General features: G+C 49.5%; 1 protein-coding gene across 5 annotated transcripts in view; it reads right to left on the reverse strand.

The window, feature by feature from the left end:
• The window catches only part of LOC135244831 (KH domain-containing RNA-binding protein QKI), a 98,027-nt gene extending 89,768 nt beyond the window's left edge, over positions 1–8,259 (reverse strand). For 2 of the 5 annotated variants that reach the window (XR_010327064.1, XM_064317416.1), the window contains exon 1: positions 7,408–8,259. Coding sequence is in view for 4 of the 5 variants with exons in the window: in XM_064317416.1 (XP_064173486.1) it covers positions 7,408–7,549 (142 nt within the window). In the remaining variant the exon portion in view is untranslated. The remainder of the gene's footprint in view (positions 1–7,407) is intronic. The other 3 variants (XM_064317420.1, XM_064317417.1, XM_064317419.1) reach the window with 2 other exon arrangements.
• Positions 8,260–26,684: the final 18,425 nt, after the last annotated feature.

A 26,684-nucleotide genomic window follows, 5' to 3' on the forward strand; every position in this document is an offset into this window, starting at 1 on the left:
TCACGCCGTCGGTGATTCAGAGGGAACCGGAGAGAGAGCGTGAGGCACACGTGCAGGCGCACACCGGTCCAAACACACTGACACACACACACAGACACCGACACACACCATCACACACACACACACACACACACACACATGCAAACACAGACACCGACACACACACACACACACACACACATGCACACATAGACACCGACACACACACACACACACACATGCAAACACAGACACCGACACACACACACACACACACACACATGCACACATAGACACCGACACACACCATCACACACACACACACACACGCACACACTGACACACACATAGACGCACACACACACGCACACCGGTCCAAACACGCTGACGCACACACACACGCACACACATATGCACACACACTGACACACACATACATGCACACACAGACACCGACACACACCATCACACGCACACACACTGACACACACACACATGCACACATAGACACCGACACACACACACACACACACACACACACACACACATGCACACGCACACACAGACACCGACACACACACACACACACATATGCACACACAGACACCAACACACACCATCACACACACACACACACATGCACACATAGACACCGACACACACCATCACACACACACACACACACGCACACACTGACACACACACGCACACACTGACACACACATAGACGCACACACACACGCACACACTGACACACACATAGACGCACACACACACGCACACCGGTCCAAACACGCTGACGCACACACACACGCACACACACATGCACACACACTGACACACACATACATGCACACACAGACACCGACACACACCATCACACGCACACACACTGACACACACATAGACATGCACACATAGACACCGACACACACACACACACACACACACACATGCACACATGGACACCGACACACACCATCACATGCACACACACAGACACACACACAAGCACGCACACACAGATAGATGCACACATACAAACACACACAAAAATAAGAACACGTATACATTGTATAAATGCACATATGTGTTATATCGGTGTAGACTATTATTATAATTCAAAAGTGTTTCCAAAGCATATGCTGTTAACAGTTAAAGTGGACAGAGAGAGGGAGAGAGAATGAAACAGAGAGAGAGAATGAAACAGAGAGAGCAGGGCAGTGAACACTAATGATCGGCCGCTTGCTTTTCTGCCCTCCCCTTAGACCCCGAGTCTGAACTGGTTAACTGCTTTAAACACACGGATAACATCAGATTCTCTGCATGCACAGCTCATACATGCACACACAGCTCACACACACAGCTCACACATGCACACACAGCTCACACACACAGCTCATACATGCACACACAGCTCACACACACAGCTCATACATGCACACACAGCTCATACATGCACACACTGCACATACAGCTCACACGTGCACACACAGCTCACACACACAGCTCACACATGCACACACAGCACACACACACATGCACACGCAGCTCACTCATGCACTAGCATCTCACACATGCACGCACAGCTCACACGTGCACTAGCGTCTCACACATGCACACACAGCTCACTCATGCACTAGAATCTCACACATGCACACACAGCTCACACATGCACTAGTGTCTCAAACATGCACGCACAGCTCACACATGCACTAGCGTCTCACACATGCACTAGCGTCTCACACATGCACGCACAGCTCACACATGCACTAGCGTCTCACACATGCACGCACAGCTCACACATGCACTAGCGTCTCACACATGCACACGCAGCTCACTCATGCACTAGCGTCTCACACATGCACGCACATCTCACACATGCACGCACATCTCACACATGCACGCACAGCTCACTCATGCACTAGCGTCTCACACGTGCACACACAGCTCACATGCACAGGTGGCTCGTACACAGCTGGGGCAGTGTCTTTTTACGCATTTCAGGCGAAATCGTCCTATTTTTCCTTGTGAGTTTCGCGTATAGTTACAGCTATAAGAGCATCTTTGTTTTGGGTGTTATGTATGAGAGTGTGGGAGTGTGGAGGGGTGGGGGCTGGAGTTGTGAACAAGCTTTAACTACCATTTGTCTTACCTGCTATTGTACAGAAAGATTGGTGGCCTTCATTAATTTTCTTGAATCAGGTATATAAACTGAAAATAGCTTTTTTTTAAATTTTATTTGCACACAGTAAAACAGTAAAACTGGCAATATATTAAAGGGACAGTGCCAGATGAGTAAGAAACCCAAGAGGGCTTTTATAATTACCTCCTCTAGTGATATTAGCTAGGCCATAAGCAAAGCAACACAAAAACAAGACAAGCCAATAAGCAGATATATATGCACATTTTTTTTTTTAAATATCTGTTTTGCGTTGATGACCTCGGCAATTAAAGTGGGCAGGGAATCCAAGGGACTGTGTAGCCAATCGGATGCGGGCTACTGTTTAATAGTTTAGTTTAGTCAGAGCATGAGGACGTTTCCGGGAAACGGCATAAAATAAAGCTGCCATGTGTGTCTGGACTGGTGGGCGTTCCCACGTAGAGAACTGGAAAAGTATTAAAGGACAAGGAGGAGAAATATTACCCCACTATTTACCCCCTCTCTACCAGTCTCTCACACACACAGATGCGCGCACACACACAAACGCATGCGCACATGCAGACATACATACGCACATGCACGTGTGCACACACGCGCACACAAACGCGTGTACACATACACGAGACACACACAGACACAAACGTACGCACATAGACACGCACAAACACACGCAAACACATATACATACGCATGCACACACACATACACACACATGCACGAGACACACAGACACGCACAGACACACACGTGCAAACACGGTCACACACATGCACGCGCACGCACACCCACGCGCGCACACAACACTCGCGCAGACACAGTCACACACGTGCACGCACACACACACGCGCACACACAAACAACACACGCGCACTCGAGACAAACACACAGTTCACAGAAAGCTGCGTCAGATTCCTCAGCTTGCAGAACGCAGCTGTGATATCACTTCTCTGCTCTATGTTCTGTGTGAGAGGCCAGAGTGCTGCGTTCAGCAGACAAAGGCCTGGAAGTGAAACCAGTGTCTCAACAGTCCTCTGTGATCTGGACAAAAGGGGAATGTCACATATGGCCAACGTGCCTCCAACTGCATTCTAACGACCAGAGTAAACATCACAGAACAAGCACGGGAGTCACACTTCAGTTATGCATGCATTCAGCCCCGAGCCCACTCAGAGAGAGACACTGCATAAGGAGGGGAAAGAGAAACAAATTCTGCCCCGCACCCACACACACACACACACACACAGACACACACACTTTTGCATACTCACTCACGCACACACTCACACATGCGCACACACGCACAATCTCACATATTCACTCACACACACGTGCTCAGAAAAACACAGACACACACACACCACACACATACACTCTCACATACACACACACACACACACACACACACACACACACACACACGGTCGTAGCCCCAGACTACGTTTGATACACAAGCTACTTTTCTACCCATGGTAATCGCCGGCTGCTGGTACAGATTCGGCGATAACCTCGAGTGAAAAGGCACAGAGAACCGAGCAACATCCACACTGTCGTCTCTCCCACTCTCGCTTAACTAGTTCCTTTTACTATTCCGGTCACTTCTGTTCGGCACTGAAACCGGGCAACAACGGCGCGAAGGAGAAGTGAAACCGTCAAGTTCTGTCAAGACATTTATTTATTTATTTATTTTTTTTTTTTGCGCCGGTCTCGTCTGCGACCTAAAACGTTGTGGAAACTTCCCCCGGATAACCCGCGTTTTCACCGGTTTACAACGCAGCTCCGGCTGCAAAACAACGGTAAAGCTTTTATGAACTTTCAGGAGGGACAAGCGCCTCGTCGCTTTCCTCCACGGTGAAACGTCAGCCGAAAAAACACCAGGGCCGAACGCCGCGGGAGGCGAGGACGTGAGCAGCCAGGGCGCTGTGCGACAGGCCGATGCGTCATGCGCTGAATTCTGGGTAATGCTGACGTTGTTTTTTTTAGCAGACCGGCCCCGACAGCACAATTCCCTTGCGTGCGTGTGGGCGTCTGGGTGCAGCTCGTTGCGTGCGAGCGTGCACGTGCGTACTAGTGCGACCGCGTTCGTGCGTGGAATTTGCAGCACATGCGTGTGTGTGTGTGTGTGTGTGAGCACGTGCACGTGAAGGCTCTCATAAATGAACGTGCCTGAGTTTGTCCGTGCTTCTGTGTGTGTGTGTGTTGCATTTGTGGTGAGCATGTACGTGAGTCTAAGATACGTGCCCGAGTTGTGTGTCTGTGTGTGTAGTGTGGGGCGTGTGTCTGTCGTGGTGTATGTCTGTTTGTGTGTGTGAGCATGTAAACGTGAGGGGTCTTATAAATTAACATGCATGAGTTTGTGTGTGCTTCTGTGTGCGTCTTTGTGTGCATAAGTGCGAGCGTTTATCTGTCTGCATGAGTGTGTGCGTGTGCCTGTGTATGTGAATGTGCGGGTTTGTGCGTGTGTCTCTACGTGTGTGTGTGTGTGTGTGTGAGCATGTAAACGTAAGAGCTCTTATAAATGAACATGCATGAGTTTGAGTCTGCTTCCGTGTGTCTGTGTGCATCTTGGTGTGTGCTTGCATGCGTGCGTTTGTTTGTCTGCACGAGTGTGTGTGTGTGTGTGTGTGTGTGTGTGTGTGAGGCTCTCACGCACAGCTGTGTGTGCCATCAGGGCCTCTCACACACCAGGAATTTCACCACAGATGATTCATTCTGTGCTGACGAGAAGAAAAAAAGAAAAAGTACCTCGTGAGCGAGTGTGTCCGTGATTAGCCTCAGCGGCGGACACTCGCTCATGTGCCAAATCGCGCTCGGCCAATCACGTGCTGCATCCAGGCCCTGCATCCGAGCAAGGGCCAAATCCCAGCGGACAGATACCATTTCACACCGCGAACAACACCATACACCAGCAGGTACATAAAACACTGGCTCAACATTCACACACACACACACGCGCACACACACACGCACACACGAAGACAGGTGACATTCTTTTGTAGGTTATGTCTTACGGTTGCTCATAGGCGTGATTGAGCACCAGATTTTTTTTTTGTCATAGGAAGATATTAAGCTGCAATACTTTACAAAAGATTTTTTTTTTGTCTTAGGAAGACATTAAACTTCAAACAACAGCAACAACAAAAAAAAAAACGGTGTGCTGTAGCCTTGTTGAAAAAAGTGCTTTAAAAAGCGACAGCCAACTTTAAAACAAGGCTTTTCTGGAATCATATGGCATCTAACGAAATATATATGAAGGGGTGGGGTGGGGTGGGGTGGGGTGGGCAGGTGGTGGTGAGCGAAATGTATATATTTTCCCCAAACTCCAAGTGTGTCCAAATGCCCTTTTTCAAGACTGCCCAACCAAATCCTCTGCTCCTCATTCACTAAGCAATAGGCTACAAGGAACACGCCAGAGGTGGTGCCGTGGGAGGGAGGGGGGGGGCTGTCCTATCCGCTGGGTTTATTGTAATGACCAGCCGATAAAACCCCTTGTGCGCTCCCCTCCAGTGACCGCAGCTACACTCCTCGCTCCCTTCCCTCTCCAAATACCCTGCTGTTACTCTTCGCTTAAGGTCGCTCCTTCTCCAATCAATACCCTTTCACGAAGAGGCAGACTTATTTTGCCCGAGGCTAGGACGAGGGGGTGGGGGGTGGGGGGTGGGGGGGGGACGTTTCTGTATGGCTCCCGACTTCCCGACTCGACTCACTTGTTCGAACTGGTGGGGGTTGCGAGGGAGACGGGGGTCTCGATTAGCACCAGCACGTGAAGGACGCGCAATGGGGGTTATCAGACCGTGAGCCTATAAATTCCTCAGCGAATCAGAATGGCAATAAAACATTTATTCGCTCTCACAGAACAAAAGACGGATGTGTACTCTAGCGCTAGTTAACCTATTATAGTGGCCGTTTTTATAAAGTTAGCGACTGTAAAAGCGGAATTTAAAGCGCCGCCGAGGGGTGATACTTGGTTCTCCTGCACTCTGGACTCTTCGCTGAACTCGATGAAGAGCCCCCTGGCGCTCGATCTGGCTTCGCCCACACAAGTTTACCAGTTCGGCGTGAAACGCGAGTTATTTTCCAATCAACTTTTGAATGCCGTCTAACCCACCTGCAGTCAGCTCACGCCCCTGTCACTGTTCTGAGGGGTCGCACGAGTATAATGCTGTGGATATTGTTTTTAAAAGAGTAGGCCTAACATGTATATCCAGCTCTATGGAACAAAAATAAGTCTAACAACAAAAAGAAGTTGAACTCTAAAGGAAGGCCAGTGATAATCACAGTTAATATCACAAGTTTACTTTTAGTAGCAGATAATTTCGACTCTGGAAATGTTACAGTATAGGCTCCCCATGGTTACAGTTTTATACTAATTAGATATTTCACTCAGTTAAGTACCTTTGGTGCAGTGTCTTAATGCGCTATGGGCGTTCTGTTAAATGTTGCACACCTGCTTCGCACTGCTTTTGACCTGACATTTGAAGGCTTTGTATTAACGGTCATTGTATTAACAGACATTATCCCGTAATTAGTAGGCTATTTTGGAACTGTAATATCGTAACATAGTTATTTTTAATTTTGTCACTAAGAATAAATGTTTTTATAAGTATAATACTTACATAAATAACATCGTCGAGGGAAATCAGTTGGAGGTGAATGAGTATATTTCACAATTGTCCACATAGAGAAAGGGCGTAGCGAACGCTTGTAAAATGTAGTTTGTTGGATCGCTGCATATTAATCAAAGCGCATACAAAAGTCTCGATGTAACACTGTTTTCGTGATGTCACAGTTTGCGATTAAATGGATTGGGAAATTTAGATTTATTGGTCAATATCTATTTAACCGCGTGGAGCAGTTAGAGGTTGCCACTACGTAGACAACCTAAAATATAGTCTATATGTGGTTCCAAGCCTAGGAATTTAGGAAATGTCTGGTACTTAGCAGCACTGTACACCTGCAATTTGTTTTATGCACATGCCAGATTATGGCACGGGTATGCAGCATTTCCCGTCGCTGTAGTCGGCTGATCGCAATTTCAAAGTAGACAGCATCGAGAGCTCCGGTTAGTGCCAACTCAAATTCGATAAATACGATAACAATAAGATAAACAAAAGGGAAAAGATAAAGCTCGGCGGCACCCGTTCGTGATTTTCTCTGTTCGGATCATATGACATATAGGCTACTCAAGCTCCCACCCCCCACCCTCCCCCACCAGAAAATAACAGATCGTGTATTTAATTTGCACACATCGATCCGGGTTTGGATACCTTCGTCCAGCAGTCGCTCGAGGTGGTTGAAAATCCCGCAGAAGTTGGGCAGACTGCTCATCAGTTTCTTGTCGTTCATAAGCTGCATGAGATAGTCTGGGGTCGGCTTCGGTTTCTCCTTCGTTTCCATTTCCCCAACCATATTCCAAAAAAAAAAAAAAAATCACGCACCCCTGACAAAATCGAGGAGCAAAAAAAAAAAAAAAACAACACTAAAAACGTATAAATAAACACACGATATAAAATACAGGCTCGTACGAGAGGCGCGCGATGTGTCTATTCCACCCTCTGTCCTGTCCCCTCTGGCTAGCTAACGCAGCAAGCCCTTCTGCCTCGCGGTGCCGCGATCACTTTCTTTATGCACAGTGCTGCGATTGTGTTCCTTCTCCTCTCACTTGCTGCAAAGGAAGATACAAAAAAATAAATAAAACAGAGAAAAAAAAGAAAACGGGAAAAGAGGGTGAGAGGTAGTTTCTTCTTTTGAACGATGCCCTTATAATTCCACAAGTTGCTCAGAATGAAGAATAAACTCCCGTGTGCCCCACTGTTCTTGAATCTTTAATTTTTTTTAATAAATCTGTCTTGTCCTTCTTCGTAACGAATGTCTTAAGGCCGTTTAAATGTCCCTTTTCCCCGAAGTTCAGAAGCGCTTGCGGTATGTGTTATCTGTGTCTGTGCACCGAAAATGTCTATCTCTCCTGTCTCTTGCTCTCAATAACGGAGCTTTTCAATGAAGCTGGCGTTTCGGTCTCCGACAACTGTCTCGCTCTGCTTTGCCTGGGCTCGCGGCCCGTCACATGATCAGACTGCACAGCAGAGTCCTTCCAGTCCAGAGCGTGCGCGCTGCTGTGCCGAGTGTGGGAGGGACACACGCGCGCGTACAAACACACAAACACACAGACTCTCTCTCTCACCCCCCCCCCCCCTCCCTCTCTCTCTCAGTGAACAAGGGTAAAGTCAGGGCAACAACTGCATTGGTGACAAACAGGGGAGAAGGGGCCTGGGCTGGTATAGGGGTGTAGGACTAGAGGGGAAGTGTTGGACACTGTTTTAATTTTCAGGTGTACATATAGCCATGGAAAGCACACATAATGCCTTCTACATGGAGAATCTGTGAGCCGTTTAACTCAAATTAGGATGGATATAAACTTGTGTGTGTGTGTGTGTGTGTGTGTGTGTATGCGCATGAATGAAAACAAGTGTTGGCGTTTTTCAGATATGCTAAAAAAACAAAACACAAACAAACACATTTTGCAGCATAAGGCTCACTTTAAAATCCACACACGCTTGCCAGACTGTGGAGTCCACTTGGTTCCCATGTCGCCTGCATCCGCGAACGCTTCCAGAACCGCTGAGTTCCGTCTCTCCTCCCACCTCTTGGCTAACCGCTCCGCTTGTGTCTTTCCATCTTTTCCTCTCCCCACGTGTTCGTTCCTTCCCACAGAGTCCCGCTGCCTGGGACGGGGCCGCAGGCTAAACCAGGTCAGCGCCCCCCCCCCCCCCCCCCCACCCCCCAAAACCACAGGAGCCTTTTTGCATGTCAAACAGGTGCGGCGATTCTAGGGGCCGGCGACGTGACTCTTTTGTGATCATCTTTTCGTTTATTAAGCGCTGTTTCCATCTTTTATTTTTTGTTTAATAAGAGCTGTTGTGATCTTTATTTTTGTTTGTTTTTTAAGAACGGTTGTAATCTTTTTTGTTTGTTTATTACGCGCTGTTGTAATCTTTTTTGTTTGTTTATTAAGCGCCGTTGCAATATTTTATTTGTTTGCTTGTTAAGCGCTGTTGTAATCTTCTTTTTTTTGTTTGTTTTCTTTATTAAGTGCTGTTGTAATCGAAAAGAAAGACTGAGGACGGGGCTCGCTCCATCACCGCACTGCCGTAACCGTGTAATCACAGATGTGCGCTGGGCCTCGCCGCCTGGAGAGCACGACTGGGTCAGATAGACTATTAAACTATTTAGAGCTGAAAAATAGCGGGTCGTCCGTCTGCGTGAGTGACATGTATGGCCTAAAGGGTGGGTTACGCGAGTTAACCAAAGTTCACCCCTCATTCTTTACTGGGGAAAATGCCTTGCAGGGAATGTATACTTACACACACACACTCAATATCCATTTGGGTGCATGCTTGCATTTATTTATTTTTTGTTAGTTTTTAAAGTAAAAAAAAAAAAATTAAACTGATAAAGATCAATTATCATGGTACATAACTAAATTTGCTGATCAATATACAGAACAGATGGGTACTTGTGTTGTAGCAATTCAATTAATGTATTGTCTAAGGGTTATAAAGTTAGTGGCAAAAATGCTTGGCTCAAACAGAATTACAATATTATAATTTTGATATCTCCAGCAATCAATACTCTTTTACCTAATATAACACTTGGTAATGTGTTTCTAACACAACCTACAGTACAGCAGTTTGTGAAAACATGGTCAAATGCAAGCACAACTGAAAATCAACTTTAAAAAAAAAATTATTGATAGAACTGATCGCTGTGAAGATTTCATTTTTAGTCAAATGATCCGGTGCATTCTGTAGCTTTTTTGGCGGTCGGGTTTTTTTTTCTTCTTTTTTTTTTGTGTGTGCAGTGCCGGATTACAGAGCTTGTTATGGAGCGTTCCAAAGCCTTCTTTGATCCAAAAAAAAAAAAAAAAATGGATTCGCTGGTCCTGGCCGGGAACTCACTTACCATAGAATCCCTCTTTCCAGTAAAACACTAAGAGCGCTGCATCCTGAGAACCCGGGGCTTTTATAACGGTCACCGTCTGAACCTCTCATCTGTGAAACAAACCCCTCTGGGGTCCAGCGCCGGACGTGGAATTGATTCCCATGGGTGATGTCACTTTCTGTGACCGCAATGCCAAATGGAGTCTTTTCACGTCCGTGTACCCACAATGCAATTCAAATAACTGCTCGTCCCCCCCCCCCCCCCTCCACACACCTTCTGCGTTAATTCAACTCATAACAGAGTTTGTATGTGTTCAGAGGACAATCACATGTACTCTACTCTATCGGTGATAATTCAACGCTGAGCATTATTATACCGTGTGGACATGCACACACTCCTCTTTACAGCTGTGTGTTGCAAGATACTGTTTTCCCAGTTATGCTATTTAAAAAAAAAAAAAACATTACTAGACTTAATAAACTATATAAAAAACTTCATTTTCACTAAAGTGTTTAACATGCAACTTGCATTCTCTTTAAATAAAATAGTTGACATTGAACATTTTTTTGTTAACACGGAAAAGCTTTTCTTTTTCTCGTAAAGAATGCCGTAAGTTAAGCGTTTGCGGCTTCTGTTTCTCCTTACGGTACAGACCGGTCAGTGCAAAAGGTCAGACCGGACAACTCAAAAAAAACACGGATGTCAGATTCTGTCTGTAATTTCTGAAATGGACGTGTGCTCTTGAAGGGAATGTTGTCCCTCTCCCCTCCATGGAAAAGGACCCAAATGTCAATAATATCCCCTGTTAAAGAACAGCAAAGTGTGATTGACTAAATGTCAGAACATATCAGAACGAATGGTGCCATTGTACTCAGAGGAAAACAAGACATTTATCTCAATAGCAGTGCTTCCCAAAAGGGCCGCTAAGCAAGTGAAGATAAAGTCTTCTTTAAAAAAAAAAAAGCCTGTGATCTTTCAGCAGAAAGTGTGGCCTGTTTTAGATGTGAAATTTTTATTTAGCCCTCAAAGCTGGAAGGACAGTTTTCATTTTGCAACAAGGTATTCTGCACATTTACAAAAATGGGCAAAACTTAAACAATGCGATCAATGGTGCTTGTTTGGACTATTTCGGGTAGAAATGATAAAGTGTATTATGCCTTTTTCTTATTTTTGTTTGCTTATTAAATGCAGTATTACAGTGCAATATTTAGAGCTGAAAGGCTTTTGCAGAGTTTATTTTTGTGTATGCCAGGAATACCTGTGTTTAATATCTAATTTAAATCCAGAACAATAAATCCATTCTCATTAAATCTCATTCTGTTTTATGTGCTTTATCTGAAGCCTACTTTAATAAAATTATATCCCATGATTATAACCAGAAAATGAACATTGGTCATCGTACATTTAATGGAAATATATGGCATAATGTTTGGTGAGTTTTTTTTTTCATTTATTTTTTTGTTCTTTAAATTAAAGTTTCGAACGCGAAAGTGAAAGTCGTGGTTATCTGCATGCAATCGCAAGCACATCCACACAAACGCTTTAACGGATTGTTTTCCATTTTCAAGTGTTTTTAAATTATTATTATTTTTTTGTTTGTTATGCAAAGCGCACACTTTTAAATCCTTAAGCTTTGCCGTGTGGATATCTGGGAAAGAATCACTGGCATTCTGTTTGATGTCGTTTTCTCCATCTTTTCTTTTAAGGCGAAGGAAGGGTGGTTGGTGGTGGTGGGGGTTAGTGGGGGGTGGTGGTGGTGGTGGGGGCTGGGGGGGGGGCGTAGAAAACAAAGTGCGAAAGAATTCGCCGGACAGACCGGGCCCAGGCCCAGCCCTGACGGGAGTGAAATAAATGACCTGCAAGAACAGGAAGGGTCTGTCCCGTGCGTTTCCACCACCTTTTCATCCCTTTGTACGGGCGGGGGGCATTCTCATGCAGATGGGCTTGGGACAGTGCCCCCGCCCCGGCTCCTCCGCCCCCCCCCCCCACACCCCCGCGCTCAGGAGGCGGGGACAGGGGCGGGGCTTGGTATTTATGAGCCTCCGTCCCTCTCCCTGCCCCTGTTCAAAGTGGAGGAATTACGTTAATGAATGCATGCCTGCACACATGGACCCTGCAGCCGGGCAAAGAAAGCACCCCACTTATCTCTTTCTCTCTCGCTCTCCCTCTCTCTTTCTCTCTCTCTCTCCCTCTCTCTTTCTCTCTCGCTCTCCCTCTCTCTTTCTCTCTCGCTCTCCCTCTCTCTCTCTCTGCCCCTGTCGATACCTCTTTTTTCCCCTCCCTCTCCCTTTTCTGTCTCCATCCATCTCTCTCTTTCTGTCCCTATCTCCGTCTCCTTCCCTCACCCGTTCCTTTCTCCCTCCATCTCTCAATTCATTTCAGTCCAGTGATGCTTTCTTGGCAGGGCAACCAAGAGCCGCACTGCCAAAGCACAAAAGAGCGTATAGAATATGAACAGGCTCTCTCTCTCTCTCTCTCTCTCTCTCTCTCTCTCCCTCCCTCCGTACCCACCTCTGTCACTCCCTCCCTCCCTCTCGTTTCCCCTTTAAGGCCCTGTCACAGAGATGTGGCATCCAGACCCATGTGTTTGCTGAGCCCAAAAATAAAAACAGCCTATAAACTTATGAAACCAGATCTGCACTAGAAGGATTCAGGATTGAAGGACCTTTGGGTGGGTGGGGGGGTGGGGTGGGGGGGGGGGGTCATGCCCTCACCACGGCAACCAACCCTGAAGGAAAGAACTGCTGCCTGGTGCTGCTGGTGAACAAACAAAAATTACAACCGGGACTATAATTCATGAATGGGGGGGAAAAAGGCCCTTTTTTATTTCACATTCCTTTTACAGAGGCAATAAGGTGCAAGCTGTAAGCATGATGGAGTCCCTGTGTAATTAAATGTGCAAACAGGAATTACAGCTTGAATATCTTCATTTAAATGCCATTTAAGAAATTTGGAATGGACTTAATAATTCAGAATATAAGTACAAAATTGGAGACATTGCAAGCTGAACAGAAGATTTGATTAAATTAAATTAAAGGTCTGATTCCAGTCCTTTCTCTTGTGAGTCATCTCACGCTGATGAGTGGATGACACAGATCTATCCTTGCTCTGCAGCCTCCTAATTTAGTCTGTTGCGGCAGATGCTTCTGTGCGCCAGTCTGAGTAATTTGCCGAAGGAAAACCCGTTTAGCACAGGCGTGAGCGTTAGCGTGGTCTTGTACCGTTAGCGTGGCCTTGTACTGTTAGCGTGGGCTTGTACCGTTAGCGCGGCCTTGTACCGTTAGCGTGGCCTTGTACCGTTAGCGTGGCCTTGTACCGTTAGCCTGGCCTTGTACCGTTAGCGTGGCCTTGTACCGTTAGCGTGGCCTTGTACCGTTAGCGTGGCCTTGTACCGTTAGCGTGGCCTTGTACCGTTAGCGTGGCCTTGTACCGTGAGCGTGGCCTTGTACTGTTAGCGTGGCCTTGGAATGTTAGCGTGGCCTTGTACCGTTAGCATGGCCTTGTACCGTTAGCGTGGGCTTGTACCGTTAGCGTGGCCTTGTACCGTTAGCGCGGCCTTGTACTGTTAGCGTCAGGTCACGGCGCGGCGGGGCGGGGCTTTGGGGCCCGCGGAGAAGAGCCGTCTCCGCGCAGAGGCATCGAACCGGACCGCTGTCTTCCAAATGCCTTCTCTTTTTTTTTTTTTCGCGGTAACCAGGCCCTTTGTATTGGGAATCTGTTGGGTGCTAATTTGACGCGCCGTTGAGATGAAAGCGGGGGGGGGGGACTCATGTTAGTTTCGGCATCAGAGGATCGGAATGCGGGCTATTTAACGCGGGAGTCAGACAATCCGCCGGGCCGGGGACAGCCCCCGCCCCGTCCGCCCCGCCCGCCCGGATCCGCTAAATAAATAGAGAAGTAATTAACAGAGCGCCCGGGGAACGGAGAGCTTTTCATTACCGCCCGGCAAAACAGCCAGAGAGAGAGAGAGAGAGAGAGAGGGAGAGGGAGGGAGAGGAGGGAGGATGGAGAGAGAGAGGAGAGAGAGTGGAGAGAGAGTGGAGGGAGAGAGAGAGGGAGGGAGGGAGAGGAGAGAGATGGAGGGGGAGGGAGGGAGAGAGAGAGGGAGGGAGGGAGAGGAGAGAGAGAGAGGGAGGGAGAGAGAGGGAGTGTATGGAGGGAGATAGAGTAAGGATGGAGCGAGAGAGGGGGAGTAAGGACAGAGAGACAGATTGTGTGGAGGGTGAGAGAAAGACACGGTAAGGAGGGAGGGAGAGAGAGAGTTGAGGGATCGAGAGAGAGTGTGTGTGAAGGAAGAGAGAGAGTGAGTGAGAGAGTGGAGGGAGGGAGCGAGAGGAAGAGAGAGTGGAAAGAGAGACTCACCTCATGTATTTTATTTCTCAGTTGGGGGGCTGAGGGATGTTCCTGAACAGGCGCTTAGTTTCCCTGCTGCTCATTGGCCAGCTCATTCCTTATTTCTCATTCGTGGCTCGTCTCTCAATGCCCCCCGTGTGCGTTAGCGTCACATGACTTGACCTGACCTTTTGCATGGCGGTGCGGCGGCCTGTCGCCCGTGGGAACACCTGTCAGCGCCAAGCTCCCCCCGGGCCTGTCGAGGATCCTTCAGTGCAGGTGGGCTCGCTCCCAGACCGCGCTGCTCTGGGATCGGCTGCTCTGGCCTTCAACCTGTCGTCAAGGCGCCCGTTGCCTCGGGCCTGTTACTCGGCGCTCGTTTGCTCCGGACTGTGCTCCGCTGGTGCAGAGCTGCACGCCTGCGTTCCTAATGGCGTAATGAGATTTGTAAGAACTACGAAACAATCGAGCTACTGTTCCCGTCGCTAGTGGTAAAGCACAGAGCCACTGAGACACAGATGAAGTGGGTGGGTCATGTGTCTGCCAGTGTTTCTTGTTGTTTGTCACGGTCGTGATGCGTTTCGACAGGGTCGCACGGGTGGAGCTCTGGGTCAGGGATGGAAATTTAAAGGACCTCCGGGGCCTTTCCCTGGATTCAGACCAAATCAACAACTCGCCGAACGGGAAATCGTCTGGGAAATCCACGAGAAATCCCAGGTATATCTGATGCTCGTTTACCGTAAAACTGAATTTCTAATGAAGTTTGCCCTGGTGCTTTTGAATGACTCCAGAGGTCATGTTGTCGTCTGTGTGTGTGTGTGTGTGTGTGTGTGTGTGTGTGCGTCTGTGTGTGTGTGTGTGTGTGTGTACACGTCTTTGGGTGTGTGTATGGGTGTGTATGTGTTTGCATGCATATGTGCGTGCGTGCTGTGTGTGTGACACATTTCAGACTATGACTGCACTTCTGTGTATGTGTGTGAATGGTATTTGATTTTTACAACATTTTGGCAGCGTATTGCGTGACTTTGTGTGTACTGTGCATTCAGTGCCATGCAAAAGTATTTGCCCCCAACATGATTTCCTCCATTATTGCATATTTGTCACACTGAATGGTTTCAGATCTTTAGGCAAAATGTCGTGTTAGACAAGGTAAACTGTGTAAACACAGAACAAATTTTTTTTAAAAAAAGATCATTTCATTTATTTAATGAAAAAGTTATCAAGCACCCATATATCACCGTTTCAAGTCCTACCGCAGCATCTCCTTCGGGTTCAAGTCAGGACTTTGACTAGGCCACTCTAAAACTCAGACCTTAAATTATACTTCAGCTCCAGCTCTCTGACAGATGACCGGACATTCCCCTCAAGAATTCTCTGGTACGGAGCAGAATTCCAATGGCAATTCATCTGGATCCCATGAAAGCTGGGCATCCCCCATTATCACACTACCACCGCCATGTTTGACTGTTGATTTGATGCTCTCACTGTCAAATACCTGCTTTGCTTGACGCCAGACATAATGAGACCCGTGTTGTCCTAAAAATTCCACTTTTGACTCATATGTCTGTAGAAAATTTCCCCAGAAGACTTAGGGATCAAGCATTGAGACAAGCATCGATGTTTCTCTTTGTTAGCAGTGGTTTCTGTCTTGCTGCTTTCCTGTGAATCCCATTTTTGCTCAGTTTCTTTATTACTGTGGACTCATGAACACTGACCTTAGCTGAGGCTAGAGAGGCCTGAAATTCTTTGGAATTCATCTGGGATCTTTTGTGACTTCCGGGATGAGCTGTCACTGCACCCTTAGAAAAAGTTTGGCAGGCCTGCCACCCCTGAGATTCACAACTGTTCACAACTGTGTATTTGTGTTTATGTATGTACATGTGCGTGCTCGTGTGTGCGTATATCTGTGTCTGTATATATGTGCTTACATATGCGCATGCGTGTGTGTGCGTGCATGCTTGTGTGTGTATTTCTGTGTCTGTATCTGTGTGTATGTGTGTGTGTATATATATTTGTGTGTATGTACATACAAATGCTTGTGTGTGTGTGTATGCATGTACAGATGCGCGTGTGTGTGTGTGTGTATACGTGTACAGATGCTTGTGTGTGTGTATGCGCGTACAGATGCGCGCGTGTGTGTGTGTATGCGCGTGTACAGATGCGCGCGCGTACGTGTGTGTGTGTATGCGCGTACAGATGCGCGCGTGTGTGTGTGTGTGTGTGTGTGTGTGTGTGTGTGTATGCGCGTGTACAGATGCGCGCGCGTGCGCGTGTGTGTGTGTATGCGCGTACAGATGCGCGTGTGTGTGTGTGTGTGTATGTGTGTGTGTGTGTGTGTGTGTGCGTGCGTGTATGCGGGTACAGATGCTGGTGAGCGTGTGTGTCTGTGTGTGTGTGTATGTGTGTATGCGGGTACAGATGCTGGTGAGCATGTGTGCGTGTGTGTGTGGGTACAGATGCTGGTGAGCATGTGTGTGTGTGTGTGTGGGTACAGATGCTGGTGAGCATGTGTGTGTGTGTGTGTGGGTACAGATGCTGGTGAGCATGTGTGTGTGTGTGTGTGGGTACAGATGCTGGTGAGCATGTGTGTGTGTGTGTGGGTACAGATGCTGGTGAGCATGTGTGTGTGTGTGTGTGGGTACAGATGCTGGTGAGCATGTGTGTGTGTGTGTGTGGGTACAGATGCTGGTGAGCATGTGTGTGTGTGTGTGGGTACAGATGCTGGTGAGCATGTGTGTGTGTGTGTGTGGGTACAGATGCTGGTGAGCATGTGTGTGTGTGTGTGGGTACAGATGCTGGTGAGCATGTGTGTGTGTGTGTGGGTACAGATGCTGGTGAGCATGTGTGTGTGTGTGTGGGTACAGATGCTGGTGAGCATGTGTGTGTGTGTGTGGGTACAGATGCTGGTGAGCATGTGTGTGTGTGTGTGTGGGTACAGATGCTGGTGAGCATGTGTGTGTGTGTGTGGGTACAGATGCTGGTGAGCATGTGTGTGTGTGTGTGGGTACAGATGCTGGTGAGCATGTGTGTGTGTGTGTGGGTACAGATGCTGGTGAGCATGTGTGTGTGTGTGTGGGTACAGATGCTGGTGAGCGTGTGTGTGTGTGTGTGTGTGTGTGTGTGTGTGTGTGTGTGTGTGTGCAGATGCTGGTGAGCCCGCTCTGTACGGTCCGGCTGCCTGTGACTCCGCGGCCGGGCGGCAGAAAGGGGGGATTGTTCGGCGCGGGCGGGAACAGAGGGCGCCATTGTGGCCGGCGGGAGCGGGAGCGGGAGCGGGACGGGGCGCAGGGACACAAAGGTAATTAGCGCGTTTCCAGAACTGAGACATCTCGCCACAATGGCCACTTTCAGACGGGGACACAGAGACCCCTCGAGAAGGCCACCCCTGTACCAGGAAGAGGAACCGTCTCCGTGCGATCCCACACCCTGATGCCCAGCGGGGTGTAACGGAGCCTCGCGTTTCGGTTCTCTCCCTCCTCTCTGACACTCTCAGGACCTGTTGGGATTCACAAGTCAGTATGTCACAAGCGCCATCCTGTCTGTCTGTGCTGTTACGGCGGTTGGCCAGTAGGGGGTGTAAGGGAGTGACTCCGACTCTACAGGCATGACTGCCGACATGGAGAACTGGGAGGCGTGGTCAGAGCGGGTGCTGTCAGTGGAGCTGCGGTAAACATTTAGAAAATCCCTGAGTCTTTTTCGAGAAGGACCAGTGTGGGTGCAGGTTTTTGTTTTTAGTCCGGCACTAAGACGCCTGACTCTACGTAAAAAGGTCTTGATTGAAGACCATGGTTAGTTGATTAGTTGAATCAGGGGTGTAAGCACCTGAAACCTGCACCCTCACCGGCCTTTTATGGATAAGATTGGACACCCTTGGTTTATACGCGGCGCTCTGGTATGAGAAGTCAGGTGACACAGTGATAGCCTGGCGATGGCCTATGCTTGCCATGCCTACCCTGCTCATCCCTGATAGGTTAAAAATCACCATACGGGAATTCAAGCCTCAGGGGTCTACAGCCCTCAGGGTCTGCTGGATTCTGCTGTGGCTACTCAGGACTTCGCTAATCAATTAAAGCAGCTAATTAGACTAATTAGACCGTTAACTCTCCTCACACAGTTTCTCGAGTCCAAACCGCCTGCTGGTTTCACAGGGAGAACAAACAAACAGAAAAAAGCCCAGCAGCACCTGCTGCTGCTCTCCGGGACTGGGGCTGGCTGCGGAACCCTCCTACGGGCGAGTTCAGCGTCCCGGGCTGAGGGCTGCTTTGAAGTGATGAGCGTCCAGTCACAAAAGTGGGTAGGAGGGGGCAGCAGCGGCCCTCGCTGCGGGGAATCCGGAATAGTCATCCTGGAGAGAGGAAGACCCAGTGTGGGGGTTTGGGTCTGCTCTCCAGGAGGACAAGTCCTGCCAGTTGCCGGTTCTCAATTGACAGTACTCAACAGGAAATGACATCATTGCCTGAGTGAGCGGGTGATGACAAATATGAAAAGTAGAACACAGAAAACATCCAAATCAACTCTCATCGAAAGGTAATGTCTTTGGAACTGACAGTGATCCTTGCGGCATAGTTATTAGTAGTCATAATGCGAAAATCATTAACATTTGGTTCATTTTGCATTTTTGTGGGTGTGTTCACAAATATAAACACAGGCATTAATGACAGTGAGGTTATAATCTCTGGCACTTTAGATGCACACGCACGTTAATCCCTGGGAATTCACTGTGGTCAAAGGCCACAGGTAGATAAAGTAATGAGAAGCAGTCTTTTTTTTTCCCCAGGAGACGCTGGCGGCCATTTTGTTTCACCCAATCAGCGCTATCCGCAAACTGCGATAATGACCTCTGAGCGTAGGAAACTGCGGCCTTCGGCTCCACGGAGGCCGCAAGGTCATCTCTAATCAGGAGGCCGCGAGGGGCTTCTGCCATGGCGGCCGGGGCGGAAGAGGATGTACAGTCAGCCTGCTGAGCGGCGGAGAAGCTGGCATTGGGCTGGGGGGGTTGGGGAGGGGGGGGGGGGGTTGGGAGGGGGAGCCTTGGGTGGTCTAGAGGAAGGGGGGGGCACTTGTTAGCTGGATAGATGCCTCCCTTCTTTTGGCCTCCCTACTCCTGCTGTTCCCTGCCTTGTGCCCCCCCCTCCTCCCCTCGCTGACCCCCCCCCCCTTCCACCCCTCTTATTCATCATTCTTCCTCATTCCATCCTCTCTGCGCGCCCCCCCCCCCACCCCCCCTTTCCTGTGCTGTGTGCCTTTAAGCCGGGGGACCGATGCTGTGCAGGACCAGAGGGCTGAAGAGCTCAACAGGTGCAGTGAAGCAGAGAGAGTGAGAGAGAGACAGACAGAGAGAGAGAGAGGGAGGGAGAGAGAGAAAGAGACAGACAGAGAGAGAGAGAGAGGGAGGGAGGGAGAGAGAGAAAGAGACAGACAGAGAGAGAGAGAGAGAGAGAGGGAGGGAGAGAGAGAGAGAAAGAGATAGACAGAGAGAGAGAGAGACACACATTCTTTCAGTAATCCAGCGACAGCGCAGTCCCCCCCCCCCCCCCCCATGCCTATATGCCCACCGCTCCTTCCCTGGGGCTGTCCTCGGTGACGTGGAGACGGGGGCCCCTCGCGCACAGACAGTCTTGTTTTTTTTTGTTTTTTTTAACTCTCATGTTTTTTTTTAATGTGCGTTCTGCGCGTCAAATCTGATCTCCTCTTTCGGTGCGCCCGCCGTCGCGTCTGAGCGTGCAGGTGAGGCTCGGGGCGATTTATACTTCTGTTTTGTTCGTCCCCCGGGAGAAGCAATTTGGGGGAGTGGGCGGGCGGGGGCGTTTCACAACCTTCACAATTTACAACTTTTAACATTTTAACTGCCGGTTACCCTCACGTTCATACCCTCCTCTGCGTCAGTCAGCTGTGCAGAAAGAAGTCTTATTTTCTGTTTTAAGTTAAGTCAGAAATGTTGATTCAACCAATTCTCACATAATATCCCAGAAAGTGGATGTAAAATACAAGTAAAATGAAAGCACTTTACTAAATTATTTAAATCTTAACTGCCCTGTCTTTGCAGGACCAGACTGATTTCGTCTCGTTGGGAGTGAGTTGTCTGAGTGTGGAGGGCCTAATCTGGGTTGATAGGTACTGGCCTGAGTTGGTTCAGACTGGCCTGGGTTGGTTCAGACTGGCCAGGATTGTTGTGTACTGGTCTGGGTTGGTGTGTGCTGGCCCTGGTTGGTGTGGGCTGGTCTGGGTTGGTGTGGGCCAGTCTGGGTTGGTGTGCGCTGGCCCTGTTTATTGTTGGCTGGTCTTGGTTGCTGTATTCTGGCCTGGGTTGGTGTAGGCTGGTCTGGGGTGCTGTATTCTGGCCCGGGTTGGTGTAGGCTGGTCTGGGGTGCTGTATTCTGGCCCGGGTTGGTGTAGGCTGGTCTGGGGTGCTGTATTCTGGCCCGGGTTGCTTTTGGCCGGTCTTGGTTGCTGTATTCTGCCCCGGGTTGGTGTAGGCTGGTCCGGGTTGGTGTGTGGTGGTCCTGGTTGGTGTGTGCTGGCCCGGGTTGGTGTAGGCTGGTCTGGGTTGGTGTGGGCCACTCTGGGTTGGTGTGGGCTGGTCCGGGTTGGTGTGTGGTGGTCCTGGTTGGTGTGTGCTGGCACTGGTTGGTGTTAGCCAGCCTGCATTAGCGTGGGCCGCATGGATCACGGCGCTGGATTACTTGGACGCGCTGCAGTTCCTCAGTCGGCTGGAAACGCCGGATCAATAACCTCTTTTTCCACTCGAGGAGAAATTTCACACACCAGCGTGTTTCAGCACTGAGCGGAGGAAGACTCCAATTAGCAGGGGGTGTTCACTGGCTCAGGAGTGACTCCCTGTGAGTGCCACTGCATTAAGCAGTGGAGCTATGTTAAGCATTCACAAGCGTCGAAAAAAAACATTCATTAGCGCCTTGCAGTATGTCAGTTGACGTAGACCGCAGTGTCGTTTGCAGTGGTGGGTGCTAGGTCATGCATTCCTGTCCTCTGCGTTATATTTCTTATGCCCCGTGGGAACAAAACCCTAAATATCCCGCACCAGGCCGGGCACTGTATCCCGCTGCAGCTGTTATTTAGGATGGTGGCAGGCTGGGCCTCCCACCAAACCCCCCCCCATCTCCCCCCCCCCCCAGATCCGTCGCCAATTTCTGCAAGGCCCTCGGGGTTCCAGAGAGCGTTCTGTCTGGGGTCCAGGATGCGGATTAGTCCGACGGCACGGCTGCTTTGGGGGAGGCCCACCCCCCCCAGCATCTGTAAGGAGCGTTGAGCTGCAGTCCCGCCTAACGGGGAAACGTTTCGGGAATGACGGGGAGCATTCCCTATTCTTGCCCGTTCGGTTCTCAGACAGCGTTGTGCATATAACGTTCCCAAAATGTTCTGAGAACGTAATTATTGTTCCACACAAGTACTCTCAAAGTCAGAGAAGAACATTGCAGGCACTGACCATGCCAACTGGTTAATGCCCCCTGATGGTAATGAAAAATAGAGAATACATCAATAATAGTAAGAATGCACTGAAGGGGAAGATTTCTAGATTACATTTTTGAAAATTTATTAAAGATAAATAAGAATTTAGATTATTGAGGATCTTTCATGTTTATTTAGTCATTAATATTATTGATGTTCAGCCATTTCAGGACTTTAATTTCAATAATTTTTCAAATGAGCTTGGCACATATCCTCCATGATGTTCACATCTTTCACAGTAATCGTACTAAACCAGTACAGTGTTCTGCAGCTGGGAATTGTACCGTTAGCTTCCAAAGACAGGACGGTCTCACTGGAGTGTTCCCTGATGTTCCCCAAAACATTTTGTGCTTCGCTGGGACGGGACGGGGCCGTCGTCCCGGGCCGGGATCGCGGGCAGACATCTCGGGGCGCGCCGATCGTCCAACCGAAACCCTGGAATTACGCGTACCTCAGCACATCGCGGCGCTGCTGAACGGCCGTGACCTCATCACGCGCTTCGCCCCGGTCGCACCGCCCCCCGCTCCCAACCGCCCCCCCCCGCCTCCCAACCGCCCCCCGCCTCCACCCCCCCGCCTCAACCGCCCCCCCGCCTCCCAACCGCCCCCCCCCGCCTCCCAACCGCCCCCCCCCGCCTCCCAACCGCCCCCCCGCCTCCCAACCGCCCCCCCGCCTCCCAACCGCCCCCCCGCCTCCCACCGCCCCCCCGCCTCCCAACCGCCCCCCCGCCTCCCAACCGCCCCCCCCTCCCAACCGCCCCCCCGCCTCCCCCAACCGCCCCCCCGCCTCCCAACCGCCCCCCGCTCCCAACCGCCCCCGCCTCCCAACCGCCCCCGCCTCCCAACGCCCCCGCCTCCCAACCGCCCCCCGCCTCCTAACCGCCCCGCCTCCCAACCGCCCCCCGCTCCCAACGCCCCCGCCTCGCAACTTTGAGGAGAATGTCACGAAGAAGGAAATTTGTGGAAATCTGTAATGATGTGGTTAAAAAAAGAAGCAGTTACTGTAGTCTTTCAAAAAAAAAAAAAAACCCAAAAAAACAAAACCATAGCGTTGCTGGTTTTGTTTTTTTTTGGGTTCATTTGTCCTTTAAATTCCCCACATTTTTGGATCTTTGTTTTTGTTTTTTTTCTCGACATTTCAGTAAAACGTACAAGATTGCAGTTAATGCCAGATGTAAAATTGATGATTTGACCAATCCGTCTACAAAAAAAACAGTGCTTGGTATGATTATTTCTTACTTTCTATTTGTCAGAAACCACTTCCAGTTGCGCAGGTCAGATCAATGATAGAAGTTCTTCCAGCAGTATTCTGGTCGCCAGGGCGAATTAAAAATAGCATTTCGTAAAGATTGAATTGACAGAAAATTATTTTTTTGAGGTTTGATTGTATTGTGATTGTCCTTCAATAAATGATACAGTCATATGCAGGTCAAGGGGTTGAAATGTGGGTCTCGGCATAAAGCTGTACAGTAACTGCAATTAAATTTGCCGAGCTAATTTGCCCCACACACCCTCATCGATCAAAACTGAACTTTTGGACGGCCTATTACTTATTATCCTGCCAGGGCTAACAATAGCGAGCTATCCGTTTCCCCCCTGAATGCGCATGGCGTTTCTGCCAGAGTAAAGGTGAAAGGGACAGGGCTGGCGCTAGCCGCATTTAGCCGTTAAACGCGCCAGCGATTGGCGGCTCGGCGAAAGGCCGCGCGCGTCTATTTGCGGGCCGCGGCCTCACCTGTCGGCTGTCGCGCGCGCTGACGGAGCGGCCCGGCAGGTGCCAGGTAACGCTGGGCAACGTGGGCACAGAGAGAGCGCGATGCGGGCGTTTTAAGCCAGAGGTTGCAGGTTCGATTCCCAAGTAGGCCTCTGTCTGTGCTTTACCTGCATTGCTTCAGGGTGTATCCGACTGTACAAATGGATGCCGTGTAAACATGACAGCTGTATTACCTGCTGTGGATAACAGCGTCTGTTAATTGCCTGGATTGAAAGCTGGCATCCTTTGATTTTTATTCTTTGACCCCATCCCCCTCTAACCACCTCTTCCCCCCCCCCCCCTTGTCACCACCACACAGATCCATCCTCATCTAGAGACCTCCTTATATTTATTCTGTGCTTACATAAAAACCGACAAATAAACAAATCGGCACGCAGCGAAATCGTTGATTTCTTCCTTTGCTTCCTCATCTCAAGGAGTAAAAAAAAAAAAAAAAAACTTGTCTGCGGTGTCAGCTCTCATCTCGTCTCCTCTGCGGAGAGACGCGTCGCTTCGCCCCGAAAATCCAAACAGACAGGAAGTCTCGCGCCGGAACGCGGTGACAGTCTCAGACGGGGGGGGGCCCGCGCCGCGCCGCTCGCGTCTAATGCTAATTTCCTCGTCTTCATTTTCTGCGGCTGACTTATTGTATCGGGCGAGGCGGAGAGGGACGAGATTAGAGTCAGTCACTTTACCGGGAGATGTTAAAAACCCTTGAGAGAACCCTCCTTTTTTTGGGGGTGGGGGGGGGGGGGGGTGGAGGATTACCTGACAATTCTGTTCAGGAAATGAAGCTCTGACTGTCTCCCAGTGCGGCCGTTACAGAACAGATCTGGGCCGTTTCCCCGTCTAACACCAGTCTCCCATTACTCTTTGAAACTTTGAAACCCGGGAAAGTTTCTAACGACACATTACGGCGCGTCTCACACGGCAAAGGACGAACCCCCTCTTCGCTGCTAACCTCCATTTTTCGGGGGGATGCCATCAGGGCTTTTCAGCGTCAGTTCCAGGATGAAACTCTGGCTTGTTCTTTTATTTAAAAAAAAAAAAAAATTTTTTTACTCACAAATAAAAATGGCTCAAACGACGGAGGGGCGAATGTGATATTATTTATGAGTCGGTTTTTGCGCGAGCGTCTGAAGCTTCATTAACCCCCCGCCGACCTGCCCCGGCGGCGAGCGCGTGTCGTCTGGAACGAACCCCGAAGCGTTTGGCGAACGCGGCGGGAACCGCTCGGCGAGGCGGCGGGCGCGGGAACACCTCGTCAGCGCGCGGGTCGCGGGGCCGGAATCTCGCGCGTTTCGGAATCTCAGCTTTTCCCGCGCGGCCGCTTTCAACCAAAAAAGACAACGGCGCTCTTCCTCCCTAGTACCTGGTCTGGAGGTTATAGTCACGGGCCGGTGCGAGTCAAGTGGAGCGTAATTATACCCGGCCAGAAGACACCAATTTTTAAAAATGATTTTCTGTTTTCGCCTGCTCTTGCCTTTCTCAACTCAGTGTAAATGGCGCCTAATTTGTCGGTTGGATAAATAGTCGTGACACACCTGACTTCGGTTGGACGAAACGCCTTTCCCTTTTTAACGTGACCGAAGGTCATTACGACCAGCTGACTAAAATGTATGCGGTGATAATTTGGCCTCTCGGTCACGGGCCGTTTGCTTTGTGTTCACGACACACGTTAAGGAGGTCGTTGAAATGGTTGTTATTAGTGATGCGATAAACGCACGACCCTCTGGGTCTTACCTGTGTGTGTGAACGGCGCAGGTTGTATTGCCACCGAGTCAGCGGCACGGGTCTGCGTGATAGCTAAGGGTCCCAGGAGGAGCGGTCTTGTGCGTGATTCCCAATTAATATGACCCCGCCCTGCCATTTTCTTTATCCTCATTACGTACAAATAGAGGCTCACCCATGCAACAACAACAGCAACCCGGATGACAAAAATATATGTCAAAGCTCGGGTGCCTTTGAAGCAGTATCAATGGATGACCTCACGCTCCCATTTGGACCTCAATTATTCGCTCCTTATTCAGTACTTCAAGCATTAATTCTTTCAAGGTATTAACCTCGGTGCACTGAACCATGTCTTGGTTAATTATGGACACAAATGAATCTTATTGAGGGCCGAGCTCGTTCGGGGGCTGGCGTGGGTACTCTGATACGCCCTTGCCAATCAAATAGGAAGATAATTAAGAGCAATTGGTTAAAGTAGCAGAGTGTCCGGCACGCCCTCTGCCCTTCTTTTACTCAATCCAGAGAATGTCACAAACACACTTAACTTAACTCTGACTGCAGTAGTGTACGTCAGGTACAGTACCTCTCTCTGTAAAGTACAGCATTCTCTGAGTAATGTACAGTACCTCTCTCAGTAAAATACAGTACCTCTCTGTCAAGTACAGTACCTCTCTCAATCAAGTGCAGTACCTCAGTAAAATACTGTACCTCTCTCAGTAAAATACAGCGCACCTCTCAGTCAAGTATAGTACCTTTTTTATTCTAGTACAGTGCCTCTCTCAGGTGCACAATGTAAATGCCCCTACCCGGGATTCAAACCCATAACCTCCTGGGCCAAAGCCTCATTCCCGAACGGCCTCACCGCCACCGCGCCGCGAGTCCCTGCCGCTTCGAACCCATGACCCTCTGGTTGTCCCGCAGGCATGCTCAGAGACCAGGGCAAAATGGCCCCTGATCCGCGAGGGAACAAGCGAAACGCCGTTGAGCTTCAACTGAAAACGCAGAAGCCGCGTGCCAAAGAACAGGAGAGCCACCGTTACCCAGCTCAGGTGAGCGCCTCACCTGTCCCCTACGGACCTGCGTTCGATTGCGCCTTCAGATCCTGCCGGAACATTCCGCGGCTCGCGCTCAAATTAGAGGCTGTGGGGGGGATTTGAGCAAACTGTCGGTTACCGTAGCGCCAGCTGGAGCGCGGCCGGCGTGTTTTCACCCGTCGGGTTCGTCTGTCCCGGAAGAGGTGTGAGTGAGTCTGAGAACGTCCGTGCGGCGGAACCCGCTGTGGAGCCTCCGCTGTTCAATTTGAGGTACAAAGCGAGTGATGATG

The sequence above is a fragment of the Anguilla rostrata genome, chromosome 18 (assembly GCF_018555375.3).
Source record: "Anguilla rostrata isolate EN2019 chromosome 18, ASM1855537v3, whole genome shotgun sequence".
NCBI classification, from domain to species: Eukaryota; Metazoa; Chordata; class Actinopteri; order Anguilliformes; family Anguillidae; genus Anguilla; species Anguilla rostrata.